Consider the following 24061-nt stretch of genomic DNA (forward strand, 5'->3'; position numbering starts at 1 on the left):
AATAAAGGGCGGCGATCTCAGCCTCACGCCTTCCTCTCGTCGTCCTCACTCCTGTGCGAATAGAGAAGCATTGCATGCTTTACCTGTTTGCAAGCAAATTACTCATTTTGCCGTCGCTATATTATGGTCAGTGTTTTTTATAGCATAAACTATCATTCTTTCACCCACAATTCTCTCTCTCTCGGTTGTGTGTGTGTGTGTGTGTGTGTGTGTGTGTGTGTGTGTGTGTGTGTGTGTGTGTCCTTCCTTCCCCCGTGCCTCTCCTTCCTTCCCCCGTGCCTCTCCTTCCTCCCCTTTGCCCCTCATCTTCGTCCCCCTTTGCCCCTCATCTTCGTCCCCCTTTGCCCCTCATCTTCGTCCCCCTTTGCCCCTCATCTTCGTCCCCCTTTGCCCCTCATCTTCGTCCCCCTTTGCCCCTCATCTTCGTCCCCCTTTGCCCCTCATCTTCGTCCCCCTTTGCCCCTCATCTTCGTCCCCCTTTGCCCCTCATCTTCGTCCCCCTTTGCCCCTCATCTTCGTCCCCCTTTGCCCCTCATCTTCGTCCCCCTTTGCCCCTCATCTTCGTCCCCCTTTGCCCCTCATCTTCGTCCCCCTTTGCCCCTCATCTTCGTCCCCCTTTGCCCCTCATCTTCGTCCCCCTTTGCCCCTCATCTTCGTCCCCCTTTGCCCCTCATCTTCGTCCCCCTTTGCCCCTCATCTTCGTCCCCCTTTGCCCCTCATCTTCGTCCCCCTTTGCCCCTCATCTTCGTCCCCCTTTGCCCCTCATCTTCGTCCCCCTTTGCCCCTCATCTTCGTCCCCCTTTGCCCCTCATCTTCGTCCCCCTTTGCCCCTCATCTTCGTCCCCCTTTGCCCCTCATCTTCGTCCCCCTTTGCCCCTCATCTTCGTCCCCCTTTGCCCCTCATCTTCGTCCCCCTTTGCCCCTCATCTTCGTCCCCCTTTGCCCCTCATCTTTATCCCATTTCCTCTCTGTCTGTCGATCCTACTGTCTTTCCCTATCTTCCTCCCAGTTTCTTCTCTCCTTCCTGCACCCAATTTTCTCATATCTTAACCTGCACATTGTCTACTACCACTCTCTCTCCTTACCTTACCACCCTGTCTCTAGTTTCCTCCTCCCTCCCTTTTACAATACACCAGAAAAAGTGTTTCTCTGGCCATAAACGTACATTTGTGATAAAGATAGTTGCCACCTGCTCTGGAGTAGAGATTATCACTTGCTTCGGTAGCTCTAATTTCTGTGGAGAGTGGCGTGAATTTTCTGTCCGTGCGCCATTTGATCGGTCGTATCAACAGCAGAAACATATCTATACTTCATGTATTTTTACTCTGCAATTTCTTGTCAGACCTACAAAATAGTTACGACAATGGAGTTTCCCACACAGATAAGTTAGTCTAACGCAGAAACGCCTTACTCCTTTTTACGAGGACTCCAGAGACCAATGAATTGAGGAATATGTCATTCAAGTCATTTTCGGTATCATAGCAGATGGGTCCTTTGGCGCTAAATATAACCTCTATCTGAACCATTTTGTCACTTCAAAATTTACGTAGTTCTTTCGGATCACAAAGTTACATGGAACACACTGCATGTGCGCTTCTTCGTGCGGCTCAGAATCACAGGGCGATTGAAAAGACATAGTCTTTGCATATGTATGTTCTATGGGTCAACAAGTAGCTTTACATTGGAGACAAAGGAACGGGAACATGAATTTCACACAAATGTCGCCACTATCCTCGCATCACAAATTGCACCAATTTACAGAATATTAAAGAATTTCGAGCTTGTGTATCATGTACTTTCCGTTTTCCTTACACGATTTCTGTTGTTCGTTAGATGCAATCTTGATGGATGCATGTGATGTACATCAAGCGCCGAGAGTTCATTTCTGTATAGAAGCATTCTTATCGTACGTAGGTAGGGAAGTATCATTTTTCACAAGCCGAGAATAATTGAAAGAATATAATAAAAGAAAAGCACTAGGCATAGAAACAAGAGAACTCATACAAAGCAACTCTTACGATTAAACCGAAACTCGTTGGAAAGTTAAGTCGCTCTGGGCTGTAGCAGTCCACGATACAGAACCAGGATGTATAGCTTGAGCTGTTCTGTGCCTGTGGATTTGTGGGGTACCTCATGGTAACTGCTGTGCATTGTCCTTCCGCCAGGTAACGCGACCCGCGGTTTAGCCTCTTGCGTTTACATTCTGTAGTAGCCCGTGATTGAGTGTTTGCGCCCAAAACTGCGCATTTCATTGGGCTAAGCTTGAACAGGAAGTGACAAAGTCCGGCGTTTGTAATTGATGAAGATGACACTGGACTCCAGTTCGCGGATGTGACATAAATGCGGCCGTGGCAATGACCAGTAATGTGGGTTACGTCCTATGTTAATTGGATTTCGCTGCACAAATTGGCCATTCCAATCGTTCTGGTCTGTAAAACTACTTTCCTTCCGCTGGGTGATGCTTCTACCAGAATGTACCGTTTACATAAAACGACTGTAAGTCGGAGAAGAGCTTGAAAGTTTTAAAATAAATTATAAAAGATGGCAGGTGGAAGTGGAGGGATCATGATATTTTTATTTACTGCAATCATAAAACCTTCACTCCAATGTAGAGCAGCAGCTCATACAATCCACTTGGTACATTGAAAATTCTCTACATAATACGATACATATTTTTTCTTAATTTTTTGCGCCATATTGCGAGTATTCTACGGCTGGTGCTGCCCCTCGCTTCCCGCATTCCACTTCCTCCGATCGTGCCCGTGGCCTATTTGTAGGCCTCCGGCATCCATCACATCCCGGACATCTCGCCCCCCCCCCCCCCCCAAATCTGCTCCTAGGTTGCCCACACTTTCTTCTTTCGACTGGTGTCCACCGGCCACACTTTCTATCGTCCATCCTTTCTAGATGTCCATACAATTTTAGACGTCGTATATCTATGGTATCTTACATACTTTTATACTTGTCCACAGACAGTTTTGTGGTACCGTATCAAAGGCCTTCTGCAAGTCCACAAAGACTTCTCTCTGGCAATTCTCTTCTCCGTTAGATTCTGTAATGTGAATATTCCATCACTACACGAGCGCCCTGGTCTGAACCCATTCTGTTCTTCAGACATTATAGCCTCTCTATTCTTTCTCTTAAGATTTTCCCTTATAATTCCTGATGGCACCACACTTGCGCCCGGGTAATTTTCACAGTCCTGCTTATTCCCTTTCTTACAGTCGAATTTGGCACCCGTTCGCCTTCCAAATACTTACTATACAACTGGTCCAAGATATCGTACTCAACCTTTGAGCTGCCTTTATTAATTCTATGTTTGTTCCACTCAGACCCTGTGATTTCCCATTTTTATGTGCTTCACAGTTTTGCAAATTTCTTGCGAGGTTATCAGTCGTGTACATGAATGCTCGTCTTCCACCGTCAAATTTAAAGTTCTTTGTATGAATTCCTTTCTGTTCGCCGCGAGCATGATTTCGTAATGCTATATCTACTATGCAGTGGTTCTTAGAGTAATCCCAACACTCTTAGTTTCCAAATCTTATCTCCTTCGGTATCTTCCATTCTGTGCGTGCTCTAGTACCACCAGAGTTTCTTATGTATCAACTCCAACTTTCTGCCTCGCCTCGTTTTTAGGTTTAATAATGATTCGTTGTGATTCCTTTTGTTTAGCTCCATATGTCTTACGATCTTCACCAAGCCAAGTACTCAGCCTTTTGCTTAGGCCTCCTCTTGCCAATTTTGTTTTCACCCCCGGAGCTTCAAAGGCCGACTCATGCATCTTGGCTTTAACTGATTGTTACGTATTCTGTACAGTATCATCCTTCATACGAGATACCTTGGGCGCCAGTTCATAGGAGAAGCTTGTTGAATTCTGCTGCAAACTTAACAGATTATACTGGACCTCCTAAGACTCAACACTTGCCAACTCTTCACCTGCTACTTCCTTCCGTCTGAAGGGAAAGTAGGTTCTTGAAACCAGTAAGTAATCCTTTGATCCACATTCGGGGCCCTGTCATAGACTCAAGCCCTGTCATAGACTCAAGCCCTATGTAAACAGTCTATTTTATCACGTAGTCAGTTATTGATCTTCAGAGTAATTTGTCCCCGTGGGTATTGACGTATTCACTAATCCCTAAACCCTCCATTCATTATCTTCAAAGCATTTTACACACGCAAGTTATCAGACTATCCCAATTGTCATTTAACACATATCTGTACATCTAATATGAAACACACAAAATTGTAATTGTGATTTATTGCCCATTCCTTGAGCGGTCATTACAGTTTGTAAATGACAATACCATACTGCTATTAATAACAGAAGTATTTATAGTAAGTTAAATTACAATTACGTAGGGTCGTATCAGCCGATACAACTCAACTGAACTCCACACTTAACTGATCACAATGTTTTTGTGCTACTTGTGAGGTGAAAATTTACTCTCCATCGGAAATTACCATCGTCCTTTCATCATCATTCGCATATTCCTTCTTAAAGTCATCCCCTCTTTTCTGTTAGCGTCTCCTGTACGTGTTAGGAAATACAGAACAACAAAGTTAGTTTACAACTACAAGCCAGTAGGTCAAAGGTTTATTGGAAGACCTAGAAAAAGATGGGAATGATGTGAGTCGTGACCGTCATACGCCCAAAATTTCCTTGGAAGGGAAAAGGAGGAGAGAAAACAGGAGCAGAAGTACTACTGCAGTAAGTTTTCCTTGGCGTCTGGGAAACCCTCTGACGCCTTGGTGAGCGTAGAAACTCTCTCTTGAGTAGTGTTGCAGTGGTAACAAAACATTCTAAAACTGTGAATTCCACTCCTGTTTAAAGAAGTTTAGCAGTCAGTATTCATGTGGTGATAAAAGAGGATGTTTAAGTGTGTGTGTGTGTGTGGGGGGGGGGGGGGGGGGGGGGGGTGATACAGTGATCATTAACGCCACCCGTTATCTCGTTGTTCGGATAACTTCTACTATGAAAGTTAGACACATAAAGGTTCAGTAATGGCAGGCACATACTAAATTCTCTCATGTGGTTCAGACATTATAATTGTTTACAAAAATACTACATCATGAGCAAATCTTCGTCCAATACAGGAGTATTTGATGATATAAGTATTATGTAATTAGGAGACCCCGAGGGGCAGGACCAGCCGCATAAATAAAAAGTTTCTTCCTTTATGCACAGTGGCACCTTTCCTTTGTGAATTGTGAAAGTTTGGACGTAAATGTGTGTGTTAGGTTTAGGTGCCTAACAGTGTGTGTAGTGTACTGCCGCATTTGTTTTTGATGATTAAAGAAGGAAGAAACTGAAACCCGGTGTTGTCACAAAGCCTATGCATCTGGAGTGTGAACAAAGGGGCCGCCAAATTTGTCCTCATCCAATGAATGGATACCGACAGTGCCTTGGTTCATTGGACACTACAGAGTTCGGGCTCTTGCGGCGCACCATCTGCGAGTAGACTAAGTAAGCTTGGCCTACAGTGTTGTGGTGTGCTGTTCACACTTAACCATAGACGGTACAGGGGCCTACGTATTCCATATGCGAGGCGCTATCCAAAATTTCCGAGAATGTACACACACAAAAAATCAGAAAACTTACTGTACATTTTAATTTCCATCGTCATCTTCAGAGTAGCCCCTTACGCTTATCACGAGGGTTTTTGCCAAGGAAACCTTCACAGTGATCGAAGTGTGTGCAGGTGCATTGTCATGATGTAGCAACCAGTCGTTGTTCTCCAATCTCTCAGACCGTGTGAGTTTAAAATTTTCGCCCAGTCTCTTCAGAACATTGCAGTAGAATATCCCAGTGATACCCCGATAATCATATGAAAGAAATTACTGATGGACAGCTCTGAGAATGTAAAAAAAAAAAAAATTGTCAGCGTTGACGATTTAACTGCGAACTTAGAGCACTTTTTTTGGATCGCGGAGATGGTGTTTTCCACTGCGAAGACGTCTGTATTGTTTCAGGGTAATAACGGTACACTCACGATTCATCGGCAGTTCCAACTCTGAACTGCAAATGTGGATCTTCTCGAACCGTTGCTTGCAGATCAGTGCGCACTTGAACAGTGCTCTGTCTTTGGTCAGCGTTCAAAAGACGACAAATGAACTTCGCTGCAATTCAACTCGTGTTCAATTCATCAGCTACAATGCGTTGACATGGCTCATGTGAAATTCCAGGGATTTCACAAACTGCGTGGTTTGTCTGCCTACTGTCATTGTAGATTACTTCACGTACTTCTACGATCGTTCTCGGAGAGGTGCATGATGAGCATCGATCCATGTGTCGTCATCCCCAAAGTCTCTCGGCCATCTTTAAATCGCTTAAACCACTCTGATGTTCATGCTTGGTTCAAAGCTTGCCCACCAAAAGCCTCCTAAACATGCGCTGGGTTTCATCTGCAGTTTTGCGTAACTTAAAGCACAAGCTTATTGCATATCATTTGTTCCTTCAAGTCAGCCATGTTGAAATTCGCGCACATACTAAAACATGATGTGAAGAAATCAGTTACGGCGTTCAAAATGATGTACGTACAATGGTGCCCAGCGGTAGACTGGCAGTGAAAAGACAGCTAGAGGCGCCGAGTGGCGGGAGTTTGCCCTGCTGATTGTTTGGGCGCAATATTCAAATCCTTCGAAGCTTTGGGTAACGCTTCGTTTAGATTTTCAAAAGGCACCGCAACATTTATAACATTTCGCTTCACGATCGCACCGTCTTTCTTTGTCAAACAGTCGGGGAGATCACTACGAGCTTAAAAGTAGTAATGTCTGACGCTGCACTCAGACAACAGTAAAGGTTTACTTCATGTTCGCATTACAATCAAATTTCATTTTGCCGTACCGCATGAGGTAGTACAGTGCTCAGAAGCTGAACACTCATTCGAGAGGACTGGAATTCAAATCTCCCCTCTAGAATTGCATTTCTCTGAGTCTCATTGCTATCCTCAGTGAAAGCGAGGAAGAAATACTGAACACGTTGAATGGAATTAATAATTTAGTGACCACAGAGTATGAGTACTGAGTAAACCGAAGAAATAGGAAAGCAAAGAGAAGTAGCAGAAAGAGGCTACTGAGAAATTAGCCATTAAAATTGGGGGCCACGAAATAAACAAAGTGAACGAATTCTGCCGCCTTGAAACCAAAGTAACATATGACGGACGAAGCAACGAGAAACCTGGAAAGAAAAGAATCGAAGCGTTCGAGTTGTGATGATAAAGAAGGACGTCGGAAGTTAGATGGACTAATAAGTGATGAGGAAGTTCCCCAAAAAGAAGCGGATGAGACGGGGTGGTAAGGTATGTATTGAAACACCAGGGTATAACATCCATTGTACCTGAGTGAGCAGTTGGTGGTTAAAACTGTAGGGAAAGACGGAGGTTGGAATATATGCAACAAATAATTGAGGATATTTTGTGGATGTGCTACTCTAAGATGGCCCAGGAGAGGAAGCTGTGGGAAGCAGCATCAGAGACGAAATAAATCACTTTCGGCAAATGCATGGACGCTTCTTTTCAAAAGAACTGTGCCAGTTTTTCTTCAGCATCTTTTCACAATCAGCTCTTGGTTCCTTCTCCAAAGAACTCGTCGTCGACGGGACTTGAAATCCTACTCTGTTCTTCTTCCTTCGCCGTGAACGAAACGATAGAACATGCCGCAGTAGCACGCCCACCGCGCCTGCGCTTAAGGAAGTGCGGGAATGGCCGTTACGTAAGCATGAGTAGTGATTAACGAAGTATTAGTCGGCAGTTAACGTATATCAGCAGCCGACGTATGTATGTTCTTTCAAGTGTTGTCGCACTGTTGGTAAATTCCGCAACTCTTCTCAACCGACAGAGCTTTTAAGGGGTTTCTAGGCGTTATCTTTATTCCAGACATCCTGTTAAATGTTCTTTCAGACTTTCTCGTTTTGCGCTTCCCGTGATATTTCCTGGATTCTTAAAATTATGGTTATGCCGAGTAATTCTATTATACTACCGAATTTAAGAAAGCACGCTCCCACCATTGCCGGCATTGACACACATTATGCATTAACTAATACAAATTATTATATGAATTACATAGTTTTCTTAAATTAGTTACCACTTTTAGAACATACCTTTATGTACACTAATAGTTCGTCCCGCCACTGCTATAATGTCCATACATATTTTCTCTGACATTGAGTGAGTGAGTGAGCGAGCGAGTGAATTGCAAGTTCACAAAATAAGAATAGTAGAGACTAAAAAAGCCTAATAATGAGCACAAATAAATGAACAGTCGGTACTCAAGAAATAAAATTTCGCGCAAAAACCGAAACTTTACACGGAATTAGTCATATCCTGCTGTTCATAACAGATCCATACAGGACTGCCACGTTTGCATCGAACTGCAAGACTTGATGGCCGCACGTGACACACATCTTTTGGTGTAGGAGACTTTTTCGTGCTGAGGATATCGTGCGGCGACGAGAACTATTCGCCTCTACGGCCTACTCTCAAAGCGACCGACGATACATTTAAAATGTATGCAGCAATGAATTTCCGCCTCTTCGTGGTAAATACTATTTCGTCACTTCGTAAGAATTACGTAATTTCATAATAGAAAGAAATGACTCAGAAGTCGGTCTGTTGGCGTATCTCTGTGACCTGCCCTGCTGAAGATCACCGTGGACAAACGCCTACGTTGAGGCGTAGAAAATGTATTAATGTCGATTGTCTGAAGAGATATTTAACACGCCTTACTTGCTGTTCACAGAAAGTCACTAAGTAAATAAGTCACATGTCGTAGAATTGGAATTTATTAGTGCTATAGCTCATAAGGTACTGAGTTAACCTCGTTTTTCTTCGGATCCTGTGTATCCATGGTGTGTCAGTGAGTGATTTCCTAGGGCGCCTTCATTTCGTACAATTGACGCAAAGTTCACGTCATAAGAAATTTAGTCAGTCTCTCTCTCTCTCTCTCTCTCTCTCTCTCTCTCTGTGTGTGTGTGTGTGTGTGTGTGTGTGTGTGTGTGTGTGTGTGTGTGTGTTCTCTAACCCTACGCAACGGTGTAGTGGCATCACGTGGTAAGCCCTATGACGACCTGCCTCCACGAAGCTATCTTGATCATGGTGACTTGCTTGCTACAAGCCCATCCACTCTTAATCTCGTCCATCCACCGCAATGGTGCACGTCCTCTAGATCTTCGGCTGTCGATTTTTCCCTCTTATTGTTCTTCCATTGCCTCTTGCCTTCTGGATTTGTGACAAAAATATTTCAACTGATTTTGATTAACAAGAGTCGATAGTTTTTTCTGATCCTGAGCTGCCTCGGGACGGATTCATTAGTTCGAAGTGCTGTCCATGGTATTACAAGGAATTTTCTATAGCACCACATTTCCAGAGCCTAAATTCTACGATGATATGCCGTCTCCAACGTCCAAATTTCTGCTGCGTAGTTCGCGATAGCGAAGATCAGAGTTAGGATGAGGGTGAGCTTTGCCCTGAAAGTGATGGAGTTGTCCTTCCAGATGTGAGCAAGTTTTTGACACTACAGTAGTGGTAATGCTTCCGATACACGTATTTCACACATATAATTTAATAGCAGATTCGGGTCGGTTGAAGCTGCGGATATCGGACGTAGACTGTGAGCACAACACGATGATGAACACGAGTATATCGTAAAACATGCCTATATAGGCATAGAATAGAACACGAACAACGAGAGAGACGGCGCAGTGGTAACACACTTCACTTGTGTTCGGGAGGACAGCGGGTTAAATATATATTTATCACTCCGAAATTTTTTTTCTTTGATTCATCGCATAAGGCGAATGCTGAGATGGTTCCTTTGAAAGGGAACGGCCGCTTTCCTTCCTCAATCCCGCTTTTGCTCCGTCTCTAATAGATTATCGTAATCCCTAATCTCCATCCGACCTTCGGTCCAGGGCACTGACCACGTTTGTTTTATTCCATGTTGTGTTCTGGAATTGTGGACGTGGTGACAAATCGATTTGTAGCGTATCCACAGATCTAGATTTGTTCGAAAGATGACAGTTCGGTTGTTAGAGAAGCCAACGAATGTGAATACGGGATCTTATAGTGACATAGCCTGTGGTTCGGTTGAAAGGTGATAATTTAGTTTTGAGTTGGCGATATTGTGAGAAAAATATTGTTGTGAGACATGTTTTATGTTCACAATTTTGGTGATGTCGTGGGTCAAAGGAGACGATTGAGATCTGCAGGTCCAATGTTTTTTTGTAAATCATATGATTGTGACTATTTTCAAAGCTGTTGAATATTTTCTTGAGTATTAGCTCATAGTTTATGATGCAGGCCGTACTCTAACCCACTTGAAAGGGAGCTGTGGCTTGAAAGCACATGATTAATAAGTAAATAGTAAAGGGAATAAAACGCCGCCTGTTGGTTTTCTTTTGGATTGTCCTCGAAGTAAAATACTACTTTATGGAACTTTCACTTAAGATATTGTTACTGTGGTTTTCGTAGGGGTACAGTAGTCATGAGAAAAGGCATGAGACAAGGATGTGCTCTCCTCCCTCTTATCTTCAGTGCTTACAGCCAGGAGGCTATAGGCAAAGTTCACGAAACTACTAAGATGGGCATCAAAATTAATAGGCAGAAAATAGACATGCTGCATTACGCAGATGACACTGCTGTGCTCACGGATATGAAAGTATATATAGGGAAGATCGTCAGCACAGTGCAAAGGATATTGGGTAATCAGTGTGGTATGAGAAGAAACAAACGAAAGACTAAAGTGATTGTATGCAGTACTGAAGAATAATATGAACTTAAAGAAAAAGAATTGGAAGAGGAATTAAAAGTGATAGAGGAAGTGACCTATTTGGGAAGCAGGTTCACAACGGGTAGTAGAAGCCTGAAAGAAATAATACAGAAGGCCAGAATTGCTATTTGTTTGGGAAAGAACTTACCAGCAAGAACATCGGTCTGAAAATAAGGAACCAGATCATGAAACCATTTGTTTCTAGTGTGAAAGTTGGACAACAGGAAAACAAAGAAGAAGACGGCTAGAAGCCTTGCAGATTTGGTACTACAGAAGGGTGATGAATATCGGGTGGGGAGACAGCCACCAATTAATAGGTGCTGTGAAGAGAGAAAGACACTAGAACTCCGTGGATGCACATCCAAACAAGAAGAGAGAAACTCGTAGGTCACATTTTAAAACACAGAATCATCGGAATAATAGCAGAAGGAGCTATTGTGGGAAGGAATCGCCGGGACGACCAAGATTATGAATGCTCGCGGAAATGAAGGGGCAAGCAAACTGAAGAGGGGAATGGCGTACTGCTGTAAACCAACTTCAGGACTGAACGGCGGAGGAGATAGAGTACAGATTTTCACACGTTTTAACTACTATAATACAAGCGTTAAATTAATCAGCGTTTTTATTTTCAGTAGAGGTTACTATTTTTTTTAATGTGACAGTTGAGATATGAAATTACAGAACAGACTATAAGAAAAACAGCTGATTTGTGCCCAGAAGTGTATAAACCAAAACATACATAAACTTCAAATTCTTCCTCTGTACGGTTACTTAAAAACAGTGTTTCGTCCAGTCATAACTTACACAAAGATAGGAGGGCACTGATTACACTGGAACTGTGACGTGCTCATTGGCTAATAGGTTGCACTACTGGAGGAATAAAACTTCCAATGCTTCCGATTGCTCTAAACGTCTGGAGCATAAGCTAACATTGGTAGCACAAGTGATGCACCGTAATAACTCATTCCCATTTTGATCAGCCAGAGCAGGTTCGAAAAAGGCGCCAGTCCATCGTTTTTCTTTTGTTTACTGTGCGCTAATGTCCAATGACGACTCCAGAAGCCATTATATCGTTTCAAGAGAAGAACCTCCATCTGGTGGTTCGCTGCTGTGGTGCTAGCTGTAGGAGCAGATTTAGTCGCTGGTAAACTCCAACTGGGATGTGCACTGTCATAGTTGTTTAGTACTACAGATCATTCGACGCGATACGTGCTATAAAGCAGTGATATGAGTGAAGGTATAGGATAGGTTCCATAAGTTTCCAGCCTGACATTGGATACGAGCGCAAAGGTTGAATGCTTTCGGGGGGAAGCTAGCGACATTGTCAGTAGATGTGCACACGAACTGCAGCCCGCGACTAGCGTCAGTCGAATGGTGACAATAGTTTGAGTAAGACGTTGCGTACTGCGATGCTGCAAAGGATGAAATCGAGTATCATGCAGTGATAAAAGTTGCTGACGAAAGGAGGGCTTGAGCCAGCTGAAATCAAAGTCTGCTTGGATGGTGTTTATGGTGAAGCTTCCCCTTCATACTCCACACTCAAGGAATGGTCTAAACAGTTTCGTCCAGGCAGACAGAGCATTGCAGATGTGTTGGTCGACCTGTTGAGATGGTGACTGAGGGAACTATCGTTATTGTTGAAAGTGAAGTTCTGAGTGACAGGCGGTTGAAACTCAAGAAAATTGCAGGGAGGTTAGTGTTACCTAAAACAACCGTTCTCCGAATCATGTACGATCACTTGCACGTGAAAAAGTCCAGTGCAAGATAAGTGCCCAGACTTGTCTCGGCAGTACAGGAGCAGCACCAAGTTTTTGGAGTTGGGCCTTGGCATCCAGAAAGAAATATACCGGAATCCATTGTTACAGGGAATGAAACTATGATTCTTATTATGATCCTGTGTCCAAAAGAATGAATGGCGAAAAACAAGTGAAGCTCCACCAAAAAGTCGAAGGTCACTAAGTCCACAAAGGAGGTCGTGGCAACCATGACCTGGGATTGCGGAGCAAGTGTCTTAGTTGATTTAAAAGAGAGGAGTACCACTGTGAACGCACAATACATCGATTTACTTCTGCACAAATTACGCGACTCAGTCAAACTAAGGAGGCGAGGGAAATGTCACATGATGTTCGCCTTCTCTACGACAGTGCGCCAGTGCACAGGAGGGGGGGGGGGGGGGCGCAGTTGCGAAAGCTGGAGTAAAGGAGTGAGGCTTCCAGGAGACTGACCCCCCCCCCCACCCTATGGTCCAGATCTAGCCCCAACTAATTATATCTCTTCTCCAATCTGAAGAAAGATCTTCGAGGAAGGAAATTTGATGATGATGAAGTGAAAGCTGCTCTAATGAGACACTTTGTGGATAAAGAATCAATTACTTTTGAAAATCACAGATTTGTTAATTCACAGATGTGTAGAGTGTATTGAAATAAAGGGTGATTACGTTGAAAAATAGCATCACCGTTTTATTTTTACAACATTAAAAATGTAGTCAGGCCGGAAAGTTTTGGATCCTACCTCGTACATGTCGATAGTTTCCCGTTCACCTAGTTTGTTGGTTACGCGCAGGACGGTCTTGCAGGAAGCGTGACTGGTGCGCGATGCGGCAACTGCGGAGCTGGAAGAAGCCGGCATTGTGGCACCTGTTGTAGGAAGCAGCAGCGCCGGTGACAGCGTTATTATGCAGTAATGATAGCGGACCGCTGCATTTGCCCGCCACCAATAATGGTGACGCATTACGCTAATCTCCGGCGTCGCCATTGTCCGTCCGCAGAGAAAACGGGGCACCGCCGCGGCCGGCCGCTAATATTACCTTAAATTAATTATCCTGACCTGCAACAATGTAAATTGGCATCAAAATACCATTGGAGTCATTATCTCCATCAGTCCATTGTTTGACCTCTAATAAGCTTGACCGGCAGAGGCGAGGAGGGGGGCGGGTTTTACGACCGGGCCATTAATCATATTGATTTCAGATTAGGCGGGACAATGCGCGCCGCGCGCTGCAATGCGTGTTTAGCCGTGTCATTGTTTGGCTGCAGTAAATCTTAATGGCCGGCGGCCGGCGCGTGTCGCGAGGGCATTACGCGGGCTCCAGCGCTGTGTGCTATGCGATAAGCGCCGCGCGCCAGAGCCACGCCACGGCTCTGGGTTCAAAGTGCGCGGCATCCCACTACCTGGCTGTGCGTATCTAGGCGCCACTCCGCCAATTCTTGCTGCAGGGTCAGGGCAAGGTGGCGCTCCCTCCCTTCCACCCCTCCCAGGAAGAAAGGTAAAATTTCGCAAACATCACATTCTACACTCGAGGCGATAAGTCGTGGGATAGCGATATGCAAATATACAGAAGTTGCTGGTATCGCTTATACGAGGTATAAAAGAGCATTTGTTTGACGGAGCTGTCATTTGTACTCGGATAATTCATGTGAAAACCTTTTCCGACGTTATTAAGGCCGCACGACGGGAGTTAAGTCTTTGAACGTGCAGTGGTAGTTGGAGCTAGAAGCATGGGACATTCCATTTCTGAAATCGTTAGGAAATTGTCATCCCGCGATCCACAGTGTCAAGAGTATGCCGAAACTTTTAGACGTTACCTCTCACCAACAGCCTTCACTTAACGATCGAGAGCAGTGGCGTTTGCGTAGAATCGCCAGTGCTAACAGAAAAGCAACAGTGCGTGAAATAACCGTAGAGTGGGACGTTCGCCGAACGTATCCGGTATGAGAGTGAGGCGAAATTCAGCGTAATGGACCATGGCAGCAGACGACCGACGAGAGTGCTTTTCTTAAAGCATTACATCGTCTGCAGCGCCTCTCCTGGGCTCGTGGACATATCAGTTGGGCCCCAGACGACTGGAAAACCGTGACCTGATCAAATGAATCTCGATTTCCTTTGGTAAGAGCTGATGGTAACGTTCGAGTGTGGCGCAGACCCCACGGAGCCGTGGACTCAAGTTGTCAACAAGGCACTGTGCAAGCTGGTGGCGGCTCCATGATGGTGTAAACTGTTTTTACGAGGGGGGACCCAAAAGTAACTGGAATTTCTTTCTAGAAAGCATATACTTTATTGTTTTCAAGTACAACCTTAATCTCCTTCGAAGTACTCTCCATTAGCATTAATACACTTGTCCAAATGTTCATTCCAGTGTTCGAAGCACCTTTTAAAGTCGTCCTCTTTGATACCTGCTAGCACTTTCATGACATTGCGTTTTACGTCTTCCACGTCCGCAAAACGCTTCCCTCTCAAGTTTTCTTTTCATCCTCAGGAATAGGAAGAAGTCCGAGGGTGCTAACTCCGGCTAACTCCGGTGTGGGTCAAGGTGGTAGTCTTCGTTGAGGCCAAAAACTGGCGAACGCTGAGAGCCGTGTGCGCGGGAGGGTTGTCGTGATGCAGGAACCACACGCCAGAATCCCACAAAGCCGGACGTTTTCGCGACAAACTTCTGCGAAGCTGTTTCATAACCCCCAAATAGAATCGTTGGTTTACTGTCCGGTTTTCAGGGACAAATTCAGTGTGTACGATCCCTTTGATGTCAAAAAACAGATCAACATCGTTTTCACATTCGATTTCACTTGTCGAGCTTTTTTTGGTCGAGGTGAGTCAGGTGACCTCCATTGTGATGACTGTTGTTTGCTTTCTGGATCGTACCCATAGCACCATGACTCATCACCTGTAATGATTTTGTTGAAAAAATGGGGATCATCTTTGAGACAGGCTTGAACGCAATGATCCCTTTGATCTCCAGTAAGAGGCTTCGGCACGAATTGTGCTGCCACTCTTCGCATCCCCAAATCGATGGTCAAGATGCGCTGAATTGAGCTCCAGGACAACCCGGACAAGTTCTCGAGTTGGTCGATTGTCCTGCGTCGATCTTCACTGATGAGATCACGGATTTTGGCGTTGTTGTCTTCGCTTCGAGCAGTTGAAGGTCGACCGGAATGGGGCTGATCTTCAACCACCATTTCTCCCTTTTTAAACCGAGAAAACCATTCGTACACTTGCGTTTTACTAAGAGCATAGTCTTTGTTGGCTGTCTGAATCATCGCAACAGTTTCTGTTGCGTTCTTGCCGAGCAAGAAACAAAACTTCACTGCCGCACGTTATTCGTAAGAACCAGCCATTTCCTCGTGTCACGTCAGCACTGTGCGCACACTCAAAGAACTACCAAAGAAACCACACTTCTCACTGTTGGGTGACGCCGTGTGGCAGAATGACTCAGCAGAGCTCCTACTACAACTCTCTGGCGGCGCAACCTGCTACTACAAGTACAAGATGTGCAGCATTAGGATTCCGGTTACTTTTGGGTCCCCCCTCGTACATGGGATGGACTGCGTCCTCTGGTCTAAGTGAACCGATTGTTGACGGGAAGTGGACTGTTCGCAGCCGTTCACGCACTTCATGTTCCCAAACAACGATGGAATTTTTATGGATTACATTGCACCATGGCACTGGATCACAATAGTTCGCAATTGGTTTGAAGAACATTCTTTACAATTCGAGCGAATGATTTGATCACCCAGGTGGTCTGACATGAATTCCATCGAACATTTGTGGGACATAACCGAGAGGTCAGTTCGTGCACCGGCAACACTTTATGGGCAGCTATAGAGGCTGCATGGCTCAGTATTTCTGCAGGGGCTTCAAACGACATGCTGAGTCTACGCCAGGAAAAAAGGAGGTCCGACACCATATTAAGAGGTATCCCATGATTTTTATCATCTCAGTGTACATAACTATTCCGCAATCCAAGCCACCTAACTCTGTGTAGCGGAGGGTTCTTCCGGGTACCACTCCATGCCCCCCCCCCCCCCCCTCCCTCTTCCCTTTTCCACTCGCGAATGGCGCGTGGGAAGGATGATTGTCGGTAAGCCTCTGTATTAACTCATCTCGAATTTTTCCATTGTGGTCATTTCATGAGATGTAGGTATCAGGAGCTAATAGGTTGTGCGAATCTTCCCGCAAAGCACTCTCTCGAAATATCAGTAGTAAACTTCTCCATGATACACAATGCCTCTCTTGTGGTGTCTGTCACTGTAGTCTTGTTGATCATTTCTGTAACGCTCTCGCGCCGACTAAACGATCCCGTGACGAAACGCGCCCCTCTCCGTGGGATTTTCTCTCTTACACTAGTGTACCTGGTAAAATGGAAATGTCGTGTGGCTAAGGCCTCCCGTCGGGTAGACCGTTCGCCTGGTACAGGTCTTTCGATTTGACGCCACTTTGGCGACCTGCGTGTCGAAGTTTACCTGGTAAGGATCACAGATTCTTGAACAAAGCTCAAGAATCGGTCGAACAAGCGCCTTATAAGCTAGTTGTTCCCTTAAAATTCTTCGTGTAAATCTGTCTGTGCATCTGCTTTATGTACTATTCATTTTATGTGGTCATACCACTTTAGGTCCCTCTGAATTCTGTCTCGATACAGAGACAGACATATTAATTCAGTACCGGTTTGAGGAAGGTAATCAAATCAATAGGTGACAATATTGTGTCACTCTTAGATAGTTCGCAGAAGATGCAGTCGTTTATGTTGTGTCGGTAGCTGGGCCGACACCGTGAAGTTGAGATGGCTGAAAATGCACGCTAGACTAACGCTGACGGACGTGAAGTACTGGAACAGGATACGTAATTAATGTTAGGAAGAAAAGTACGGAGCAGGATTAATACTTATCTTTAATATCATGGTGGTACATCGATCTTGACGATACACAGGAGACTTTAAGTTCAGTCACTGTACGGCTAATGGCGCCTTGCTAGTTCGTAGCCATTAACTTAGCTGATGGCTATTCTGTCTCTCGGCTAATGAGAGAGAAAGGCTTCGTACATCTGGTCGGTAGCTAGGTTCTCGTACAACTGGGCGGTAGCTAGGTTCTCGTACAACTGGGCGAGTGCTCTCTCGTATCACGAGACCTGCCTTGGTGGTGGCGCTAGGTCTGCGATTACACAGTGGCGACACGCGGGTCCGACATGTACTAAATGGACCGCGGCCGATTTAAGCTACCACCTAGCAAGTGTGGTGTCTGGCGGTGACACCACAGTTTACCCTCTAGTTAAGACACGAGAAGATCATAACGAATTAGAATATGATGTACACAAATATATGCGGACACTCGCCGGCATAACCGAGAGCGCGCTAAAGTGTATGCTTCTGGGTTAGGGAAGACTCGGATGGAATCCGCCTCGCGGATTAACGACGACGGCTAGTGAACAGGCCAGCCTGGGTGCGATTTTAGGCGGTTTACCACTTCCAGCAAGGAATATACATGGCTGATATCAACGTCCGCTTCAGATACACGCTACGTAAACATTTAGAAAATAAAGATTATCACGCCCCCCTTCTTGCAGCGGTGTACCGTAGGTCCCAAGAAGAGCGTAGCGTTCCAAAGGATTGGAAAAGGGCACAGGTCATCCCCGTTTTCAAGAAGGGACGTCGAACAGATGTGCAGAACTATAGGCCTATATCTCTAACGTCGATCAGTTGTAGAATTTTGGAACACGTATTATGTTCGAGTGTAATGACTTTTCTGGAGACAAGAAATCTACTCTGTAGGAATCAGCATGGGTTCCGAAAAAGACGATCGTGTGAAACCCAGCTCGCGCTATTCGTCCACGAGACTCAGAGGACCATAGACACAGGTTCCCAGGTAGATGCCGTGTTTCTTGACTTCCGCAAGGCGTTCGATACAATGCCCCACAGTCGTTTAATGAACAAAGTAAGAGCATATGGACTATCAAACCAATTGTGTGCTTGGATTGAAGAGTTCCTAGATAACAGAATGCAGCATGTCATTCTCAATGGAAACAAGTCTTCCGAAGTAAGAGTGATTTCAGGTGTGCCGCAGGCGAGTGTCGTAGGACCGTTGCTATTCACAATGCACGTAAATGACCTTATGGATAACATCGGAAGTTCACTGAGGCTTTTTGCGGCTGATGCTATGGTATATGAAGGTGGGTTGTAACAATGGAAAATTGTACGGAAATGCAGGAGGATCTGCAACGAACTGACGCATGGTGCAGGGAATGGCAATTGAATCTCAATGTAGACAAGTGTAATTTGCTGCGAATGCATAGGAAGAAATATCCTTTATCATTTAGCTACAATATAGCAGTTCAACAACTGGAAGCAGTTAATTCTGTGAATTATCTGGGAGTAGGTATTAGGAGTGATTTAAAATGAAATGATCATAAAAAGTTGATTGTCGGTAAAGCGGATGCCAGACTGAGATTCATTGTAAGAATCCTAAGGAAATGCAATCCGAAAACGAAGTAAGTAGGTTACAGTACACTTGTTCGCCCACTGCTTGAATACTGCTCGTCAGTGTGGGATCCGTACCAGATAGGGTTGATAGAAGAGATAGAAAAGATCCAACAGAGAGCAGCGCGCTTCGTTACGGGATCATTTAGTAATCGCGAAAGCGTTACGGAGATGATAGATAAACTCCACTGGAAGACTCTGCAGGAGAGACGCTCAGTAGCTCGGTACGGGCTTTTGTTGAAGTTTCGAGAACTACCTTCACCGAGGAGTCAAGCAGTATATGGCTCCCTCCTACGTGTATCTCGCGAAGAGACTCTGAGGATAAAATCAGAGATTAGAGGCCACACAGAGGCATACCGCCAATCCTTCTTTCCACGAACAATACGAGACTGGAATAGAAGGGAGAACCGATAGAGGTACTCAAGGTACCCTCCGGCACACACCGTCACGTGGCTTGCGGAGTATGGGTGTAGATGTAGACGCTTGAAGATGAGATCTATACTTGACGCTGACAGTTTGTGTACACAGTGATTCCCGAGGGTGGTGGATAGGGGAGAAAGTGGGTCTTCGTGGGGATGGCACGCGGCCCTCAAAAGCGCTTTCTCGCGTTCGTATTTATGCATTGTGCCGGTGGCACAGCTTAGAAGAGAACGGAAAGTGAAATAAAAAATATTGTTGTCGCCGTTTTCAAATGAAAGCTACTTAACAAGCACTTTCATGTCGGTGACACTGTTCCCTGTGCCATACAACGCCGTCGTTGTATGCATCTGTTTATCTCTTCGTGTTTTTAGATAAGCAACGTACATGAAAGAACCTGCCTTTATCGTCATTTATCAAAATTGATGGCATTTTGGTGGGACGTTGGCAAGCTGAATGTTCGCTTTATGGCGTTCTGACGCAACGTTATCGCTTTCTTGTTTTCCAAGAAGTAAGCCCTCGTAGGAAAGCTATAATTCGTGTGACGCAACTGTAGCGCATAAAACGGTGGTATCGGTTTACAGAGACCGTTTACTCATATTTACGAGTGTCATACCGGTTACTAAACATTTCTTAATAACTCCTCCTACCTTTAAGTAAGTCTGAAAAGAATGTATTTAATAAAACATCACGGAAGGCTACACTGTGCTACTGTATGTAGTGTGCTCCCTTTGGCTGACCACAGTTAACCTTCAAGCGAACTGTTTTCTTTCGAACTCATAAAGGAAAGATAGTGAGAAACGTTCCAAGAATGGCAACAACAGAATCGCAAAGGGCAGGCCTCGCAGTTTACCTTCTTCCCGACTAGTTTCAGGTAAACGAGATAGTGCTCGTTAGCTAAGATGAACACCGTTACCACGAGATCCGGTGTGACTGGACGGGAGAGCGATGTGGGAATCCTTTTGTACCTACCTCTAAAAATTTGTTCTTGCTGACACAGTTACACAGCTCACAGAGAAGAGAAACTACGTTTCAAAAATTGCATTCGACAAAACTGAGCTTCTAACTGGTTGTTACGGAGTAAAATGAGTTCTTCGTACGATTCGCCTGCTCTCAGGTACCAACAAAATTCAATGGATTAAAACTTTCATTTTGACGCGAAATACAGAAAGAAAACAGCAGTCAATGGTACGAAGTATCGTCTCGCCAAACAAGGAAGCCTACCGAACTCCAGTCAGAAAGGTTATGTTTTCCATTTTTTGTTTTTATTTTTTTGTAAAAAAACAGTAGAATACCGGTATCGCCTGTTGCACAACAGTACTCAGTTGTATTCTGCTCGCAAACTCAAGAACAGCTTCGCCAAATCAAATAGGACATATTTTAACGTGCACACCACGACGTGGACTTGGTTCTCAGCTATATCCCCTCATTGTGTGCACGAAACAGCAGCTTGAAGCCTAATGCTGTGAAGAAAGACAGGGCACTGTAACGAGCTGGTTACTAAATCAAAAGGCAGAATTTTATACAGAAAAAAATTGGCAGTTAAGAGATACATTTTCATTATTAAACTGACTGAAAAAGGTAAGTTGCTAGCTATCACCTTGTTTAGATAAACGTATTTTTGGAGAGGAACATAAATGCACTATCGATTTTACCAGAATCGAATTTTGACACACGTGTTGTCGTCTAGAAATCGTCGCACACCGCTGCAAAACTGTTACAGTATTTTTAAAGAAATAAAAGCTCTTCGTAGACTTGTTAACTGCAGTGTAAATAAATGAATGTAGCTGGAATTGGTTACATCAAATGAGCTATCCGACACAAGGCATGAGTTCGAAATTTAATAGTTTATTCATTAAAACATTACTCTCTGTATCGACTCTGCTTACGTCAGAAACTCTAGCAGGTAGCCAAATTCTGAAGAGCTGACCCGGTGTCCCTCTCAGTTCTTTAATAAATGTTCACACTGCTGTTTCCGCATTGTGTGGACTCAGTTGCTGAATAATTCTGAGTCACGATGTGAACAGGACTCGAGAAATAAACGAAATCCCAACACTTGCACGACGCACCCACGTTCCGCTCCGAAATCAAATTACACAAGAACTTTATAATCTCACGTCCTGAAGATAGAGCTGATTTTCTCCAGCATAAACATCTATTTACTTGAGTGTCGATATCCAAGACCAGCTTACTATGCTTTTCCGTCACTACTACTTTTAGCTTGCTTCCAAGTTATGGAATAAATACATAGTTCGGCACGCATGTGCTTTAGCTCTTATTTAAGAAACAGAATGTTTACGTAATACAAAGAGGGACAGGGCAAATCATCAGCACGGGCGTAAATTACAACGCGATACCCGCAGGATTCCATCAGTGCCTCACTACTGTTCTTGGTTTATGTTGATGATGTGCCGTTTTATTTGAATCATGCGACAGAATTCGTCCTGTTTACAGATTAAGCAAGCAGTGTTTCGAAGTCGAGCAAACAGAGAGAAAAGTAAATGTTTTTTGTGAACAGGTTTTGTCCAAACGGGCTAGCTTTTAAACTTTGAATAAACACAGGTCATCCAATTTTGGTGTGTCAGAAATATCCCGCTGCCTCTTAACCTAGTATACAAACAAGAAATAACAAACAGGGCAGAAAGTTTGTATATTTCTGAAAACTAAAAAGTGTAACGACCATATAATAGACTGCTGAAATGTTTAGGTTCGGCTACATCTGTCATAAGAATAAGTGTTAACTTCTGGGATGTAGAAGTAAGTAAATAAACAACTTTGTGTATTTTCATTCCCCAGAATCTGATAATATTCAGTTGTAACTCCTCACATAGGCAAATGTATTCATTGCACAAAAGAAAGTAATAATAATTGTGGTTGGAGTTCACACATGTAAATCTTGCAGGCATCTCTTCGAGAAGTAGGAAACATGAACGACAGCCTCTCAATACATTCATTCACTTATGAAATTTACCAACAATTCAGCTTAGTTTGAGAAAAACAAAACGTATTACCAATTACAACACTAGAAGGAAAAATAATATGCATTACCCCTTCAGAATCTAACTTTGACACAGAAATAGGTTAAAGATACAGGTACCCATGGACATAAAATGCTTCAAAGATGGCAGAAATGTTTTCAAATGTACGCGAAATCGTAGTTGGAGCTATAATGGGGCATTCCATTTCGGAGATTCTCAGATAATTCAGTGTTCCAAGGCCCATAGTGTCAAGAGAGTGCCGAGAATACCACATTTCAGGCATTACCTGTCACCACGGATAACGCAGTGGCCGACGGCAAAGGCCTTCACTTAACGACCGAGCGCAGCGGCGTTTCCGTAGATTTCTCAGAGCTAACAGACAAGCAGCAATGCGTGAAATAATCGCAAATCAATATGGGAGTACGACGAACGTATCCGTTAGGACAGTGCAGCGAAATTTGGCGTATGGGGCAATGCAGACAACCGACGCCAGTGCCTTTCCAAACAGCACGACATCGCCTACAGCGCCTCTCCTGGACTCCTGACGATATCGGTTGTATACCAGACGACTGAAAAACCATGGCGTGGTCAGATTAGTCCCGATTTCAGTTGGTAATAGCTGATGATAGGTTACTGTGTGGCGCAGACCCCAGGAAGCCTTGGACCCAACTCGTAAACAAGGCACCGTGCAAGCTGGTAGTGGTTCCATAGTGGGGTGGGCTGTGTTTCAGGGTATGGACTGGGTCCTCTGGTCCAACTGAACCTATCATTGACTGGAATCGTTATGTTCGGCTATTGGGAGACCATTTGCAGCCATTCATGGATTTCATTTTCCCAAACATGTCACAGGCCACAATTGTTAGTAATTGGTTTTAAGAACATTCTAGACAGTTCGGGCTAATTATTTAGCCATCAACATCTCCCGACACGAATCTAATCGAACGTTTATGGGACGTAATCGAGAGATCAGTTCGCGTACAAAATCCTGCACTGGCAACACTTTCGCAGTTATGGACAACCATAGAGGCAGCATAGCTCAATATTTGTGCATGGTGCTGCCAACGGCTAGTTGAGTGCATGCAACGTCGAGTTGGAGCATTTCATTTGCTGGATGCAGTACTTGACTGGCGGAGCCGGAACCCAGGATGCAGTCTGTTCCTTGTACATTTTCGCTGCTTCTCTGTCGCAGGGCGGGCCACCCATTCTAGCCGTGAGCTTAGCCGTTTCGCCGTGACCTTGGAACGTCCAGTCGGGGAGATAGCGCTCGCCTGAGCACATTACGTAACTCTGGCCGGAGATAGTAGCCAGCATGAGCCGACTGACCAATAGCGAAGGACGGCTTCGATCCGTCCCGTATCTTCGTTCTGTCCCAGCTTCGCGTACTCAGCATCTGCTCATATCGGCGTCAAATACTTTGCAGCACTTCCACTCGACGACACCTAATCTCGAAACTCTAGCTTTTTTGACTCCGAACATTTTGAGATGAGGTGTCACTTTTCTGTTGTATTGACGTACTTATAGTTTGACGCACGACTATTTCTCTTACAATTACGAGATGATCTACATCATCACCTGTATGGAAAATAAAAAATACTAACATTTTAGAAAAAATATTTTAACACAATAAGCTGATTGTCAAGCTAGGCGATGTTTTGGTTTC

General features: G+C 44.5%; 2 protein-coding genes across 4 annotated transcripts in view; one reads left to right on the forward strand and one right to left on the reverse strand.

The window, feature by feature from the left end:
• LOC124709034 (golgin subfamily A member 6-like protein 22) overlaps window positions 1-3781 on the reverse strand; it is a 48456-nt gene extending 44675 nt beyond the window's left edge. Inside the window, exon 1 of the mRNA XM_047240681.1 lies at window positions 3688-3781. Within this exon, the coding sequence (XP_047096637.1) occupies window positions 3688-3781 (94 nt within the window). The remainder of the gene's footprint in view (window positions 1-3687) is intronic.
• Window positions 1-24061, forward strand: part of LOC124804587 (transcriptional enhancer factor TEF-1) — a 795029-nt gene that overhangs the window by 45373 nt on the left and 725595 nt on the right. The window lies entirely within an intron of this gene.

Source organism: Schistocerca piceifrons, chromosome 7, assembly GCF_021461385.2.
Source record: "Schistocerca piceifrons isolate TAMUIC-IGC-003096 chromosome 7, iqSchPice1.1, whole genome shotgun sequence".
Taxonomy (NCBI): Eukaryota; Metazoa; Arthropoda; class Insecta; order Orthoptera; family Acrididae; genus Schistocerca; species Schistocerca piceifrons.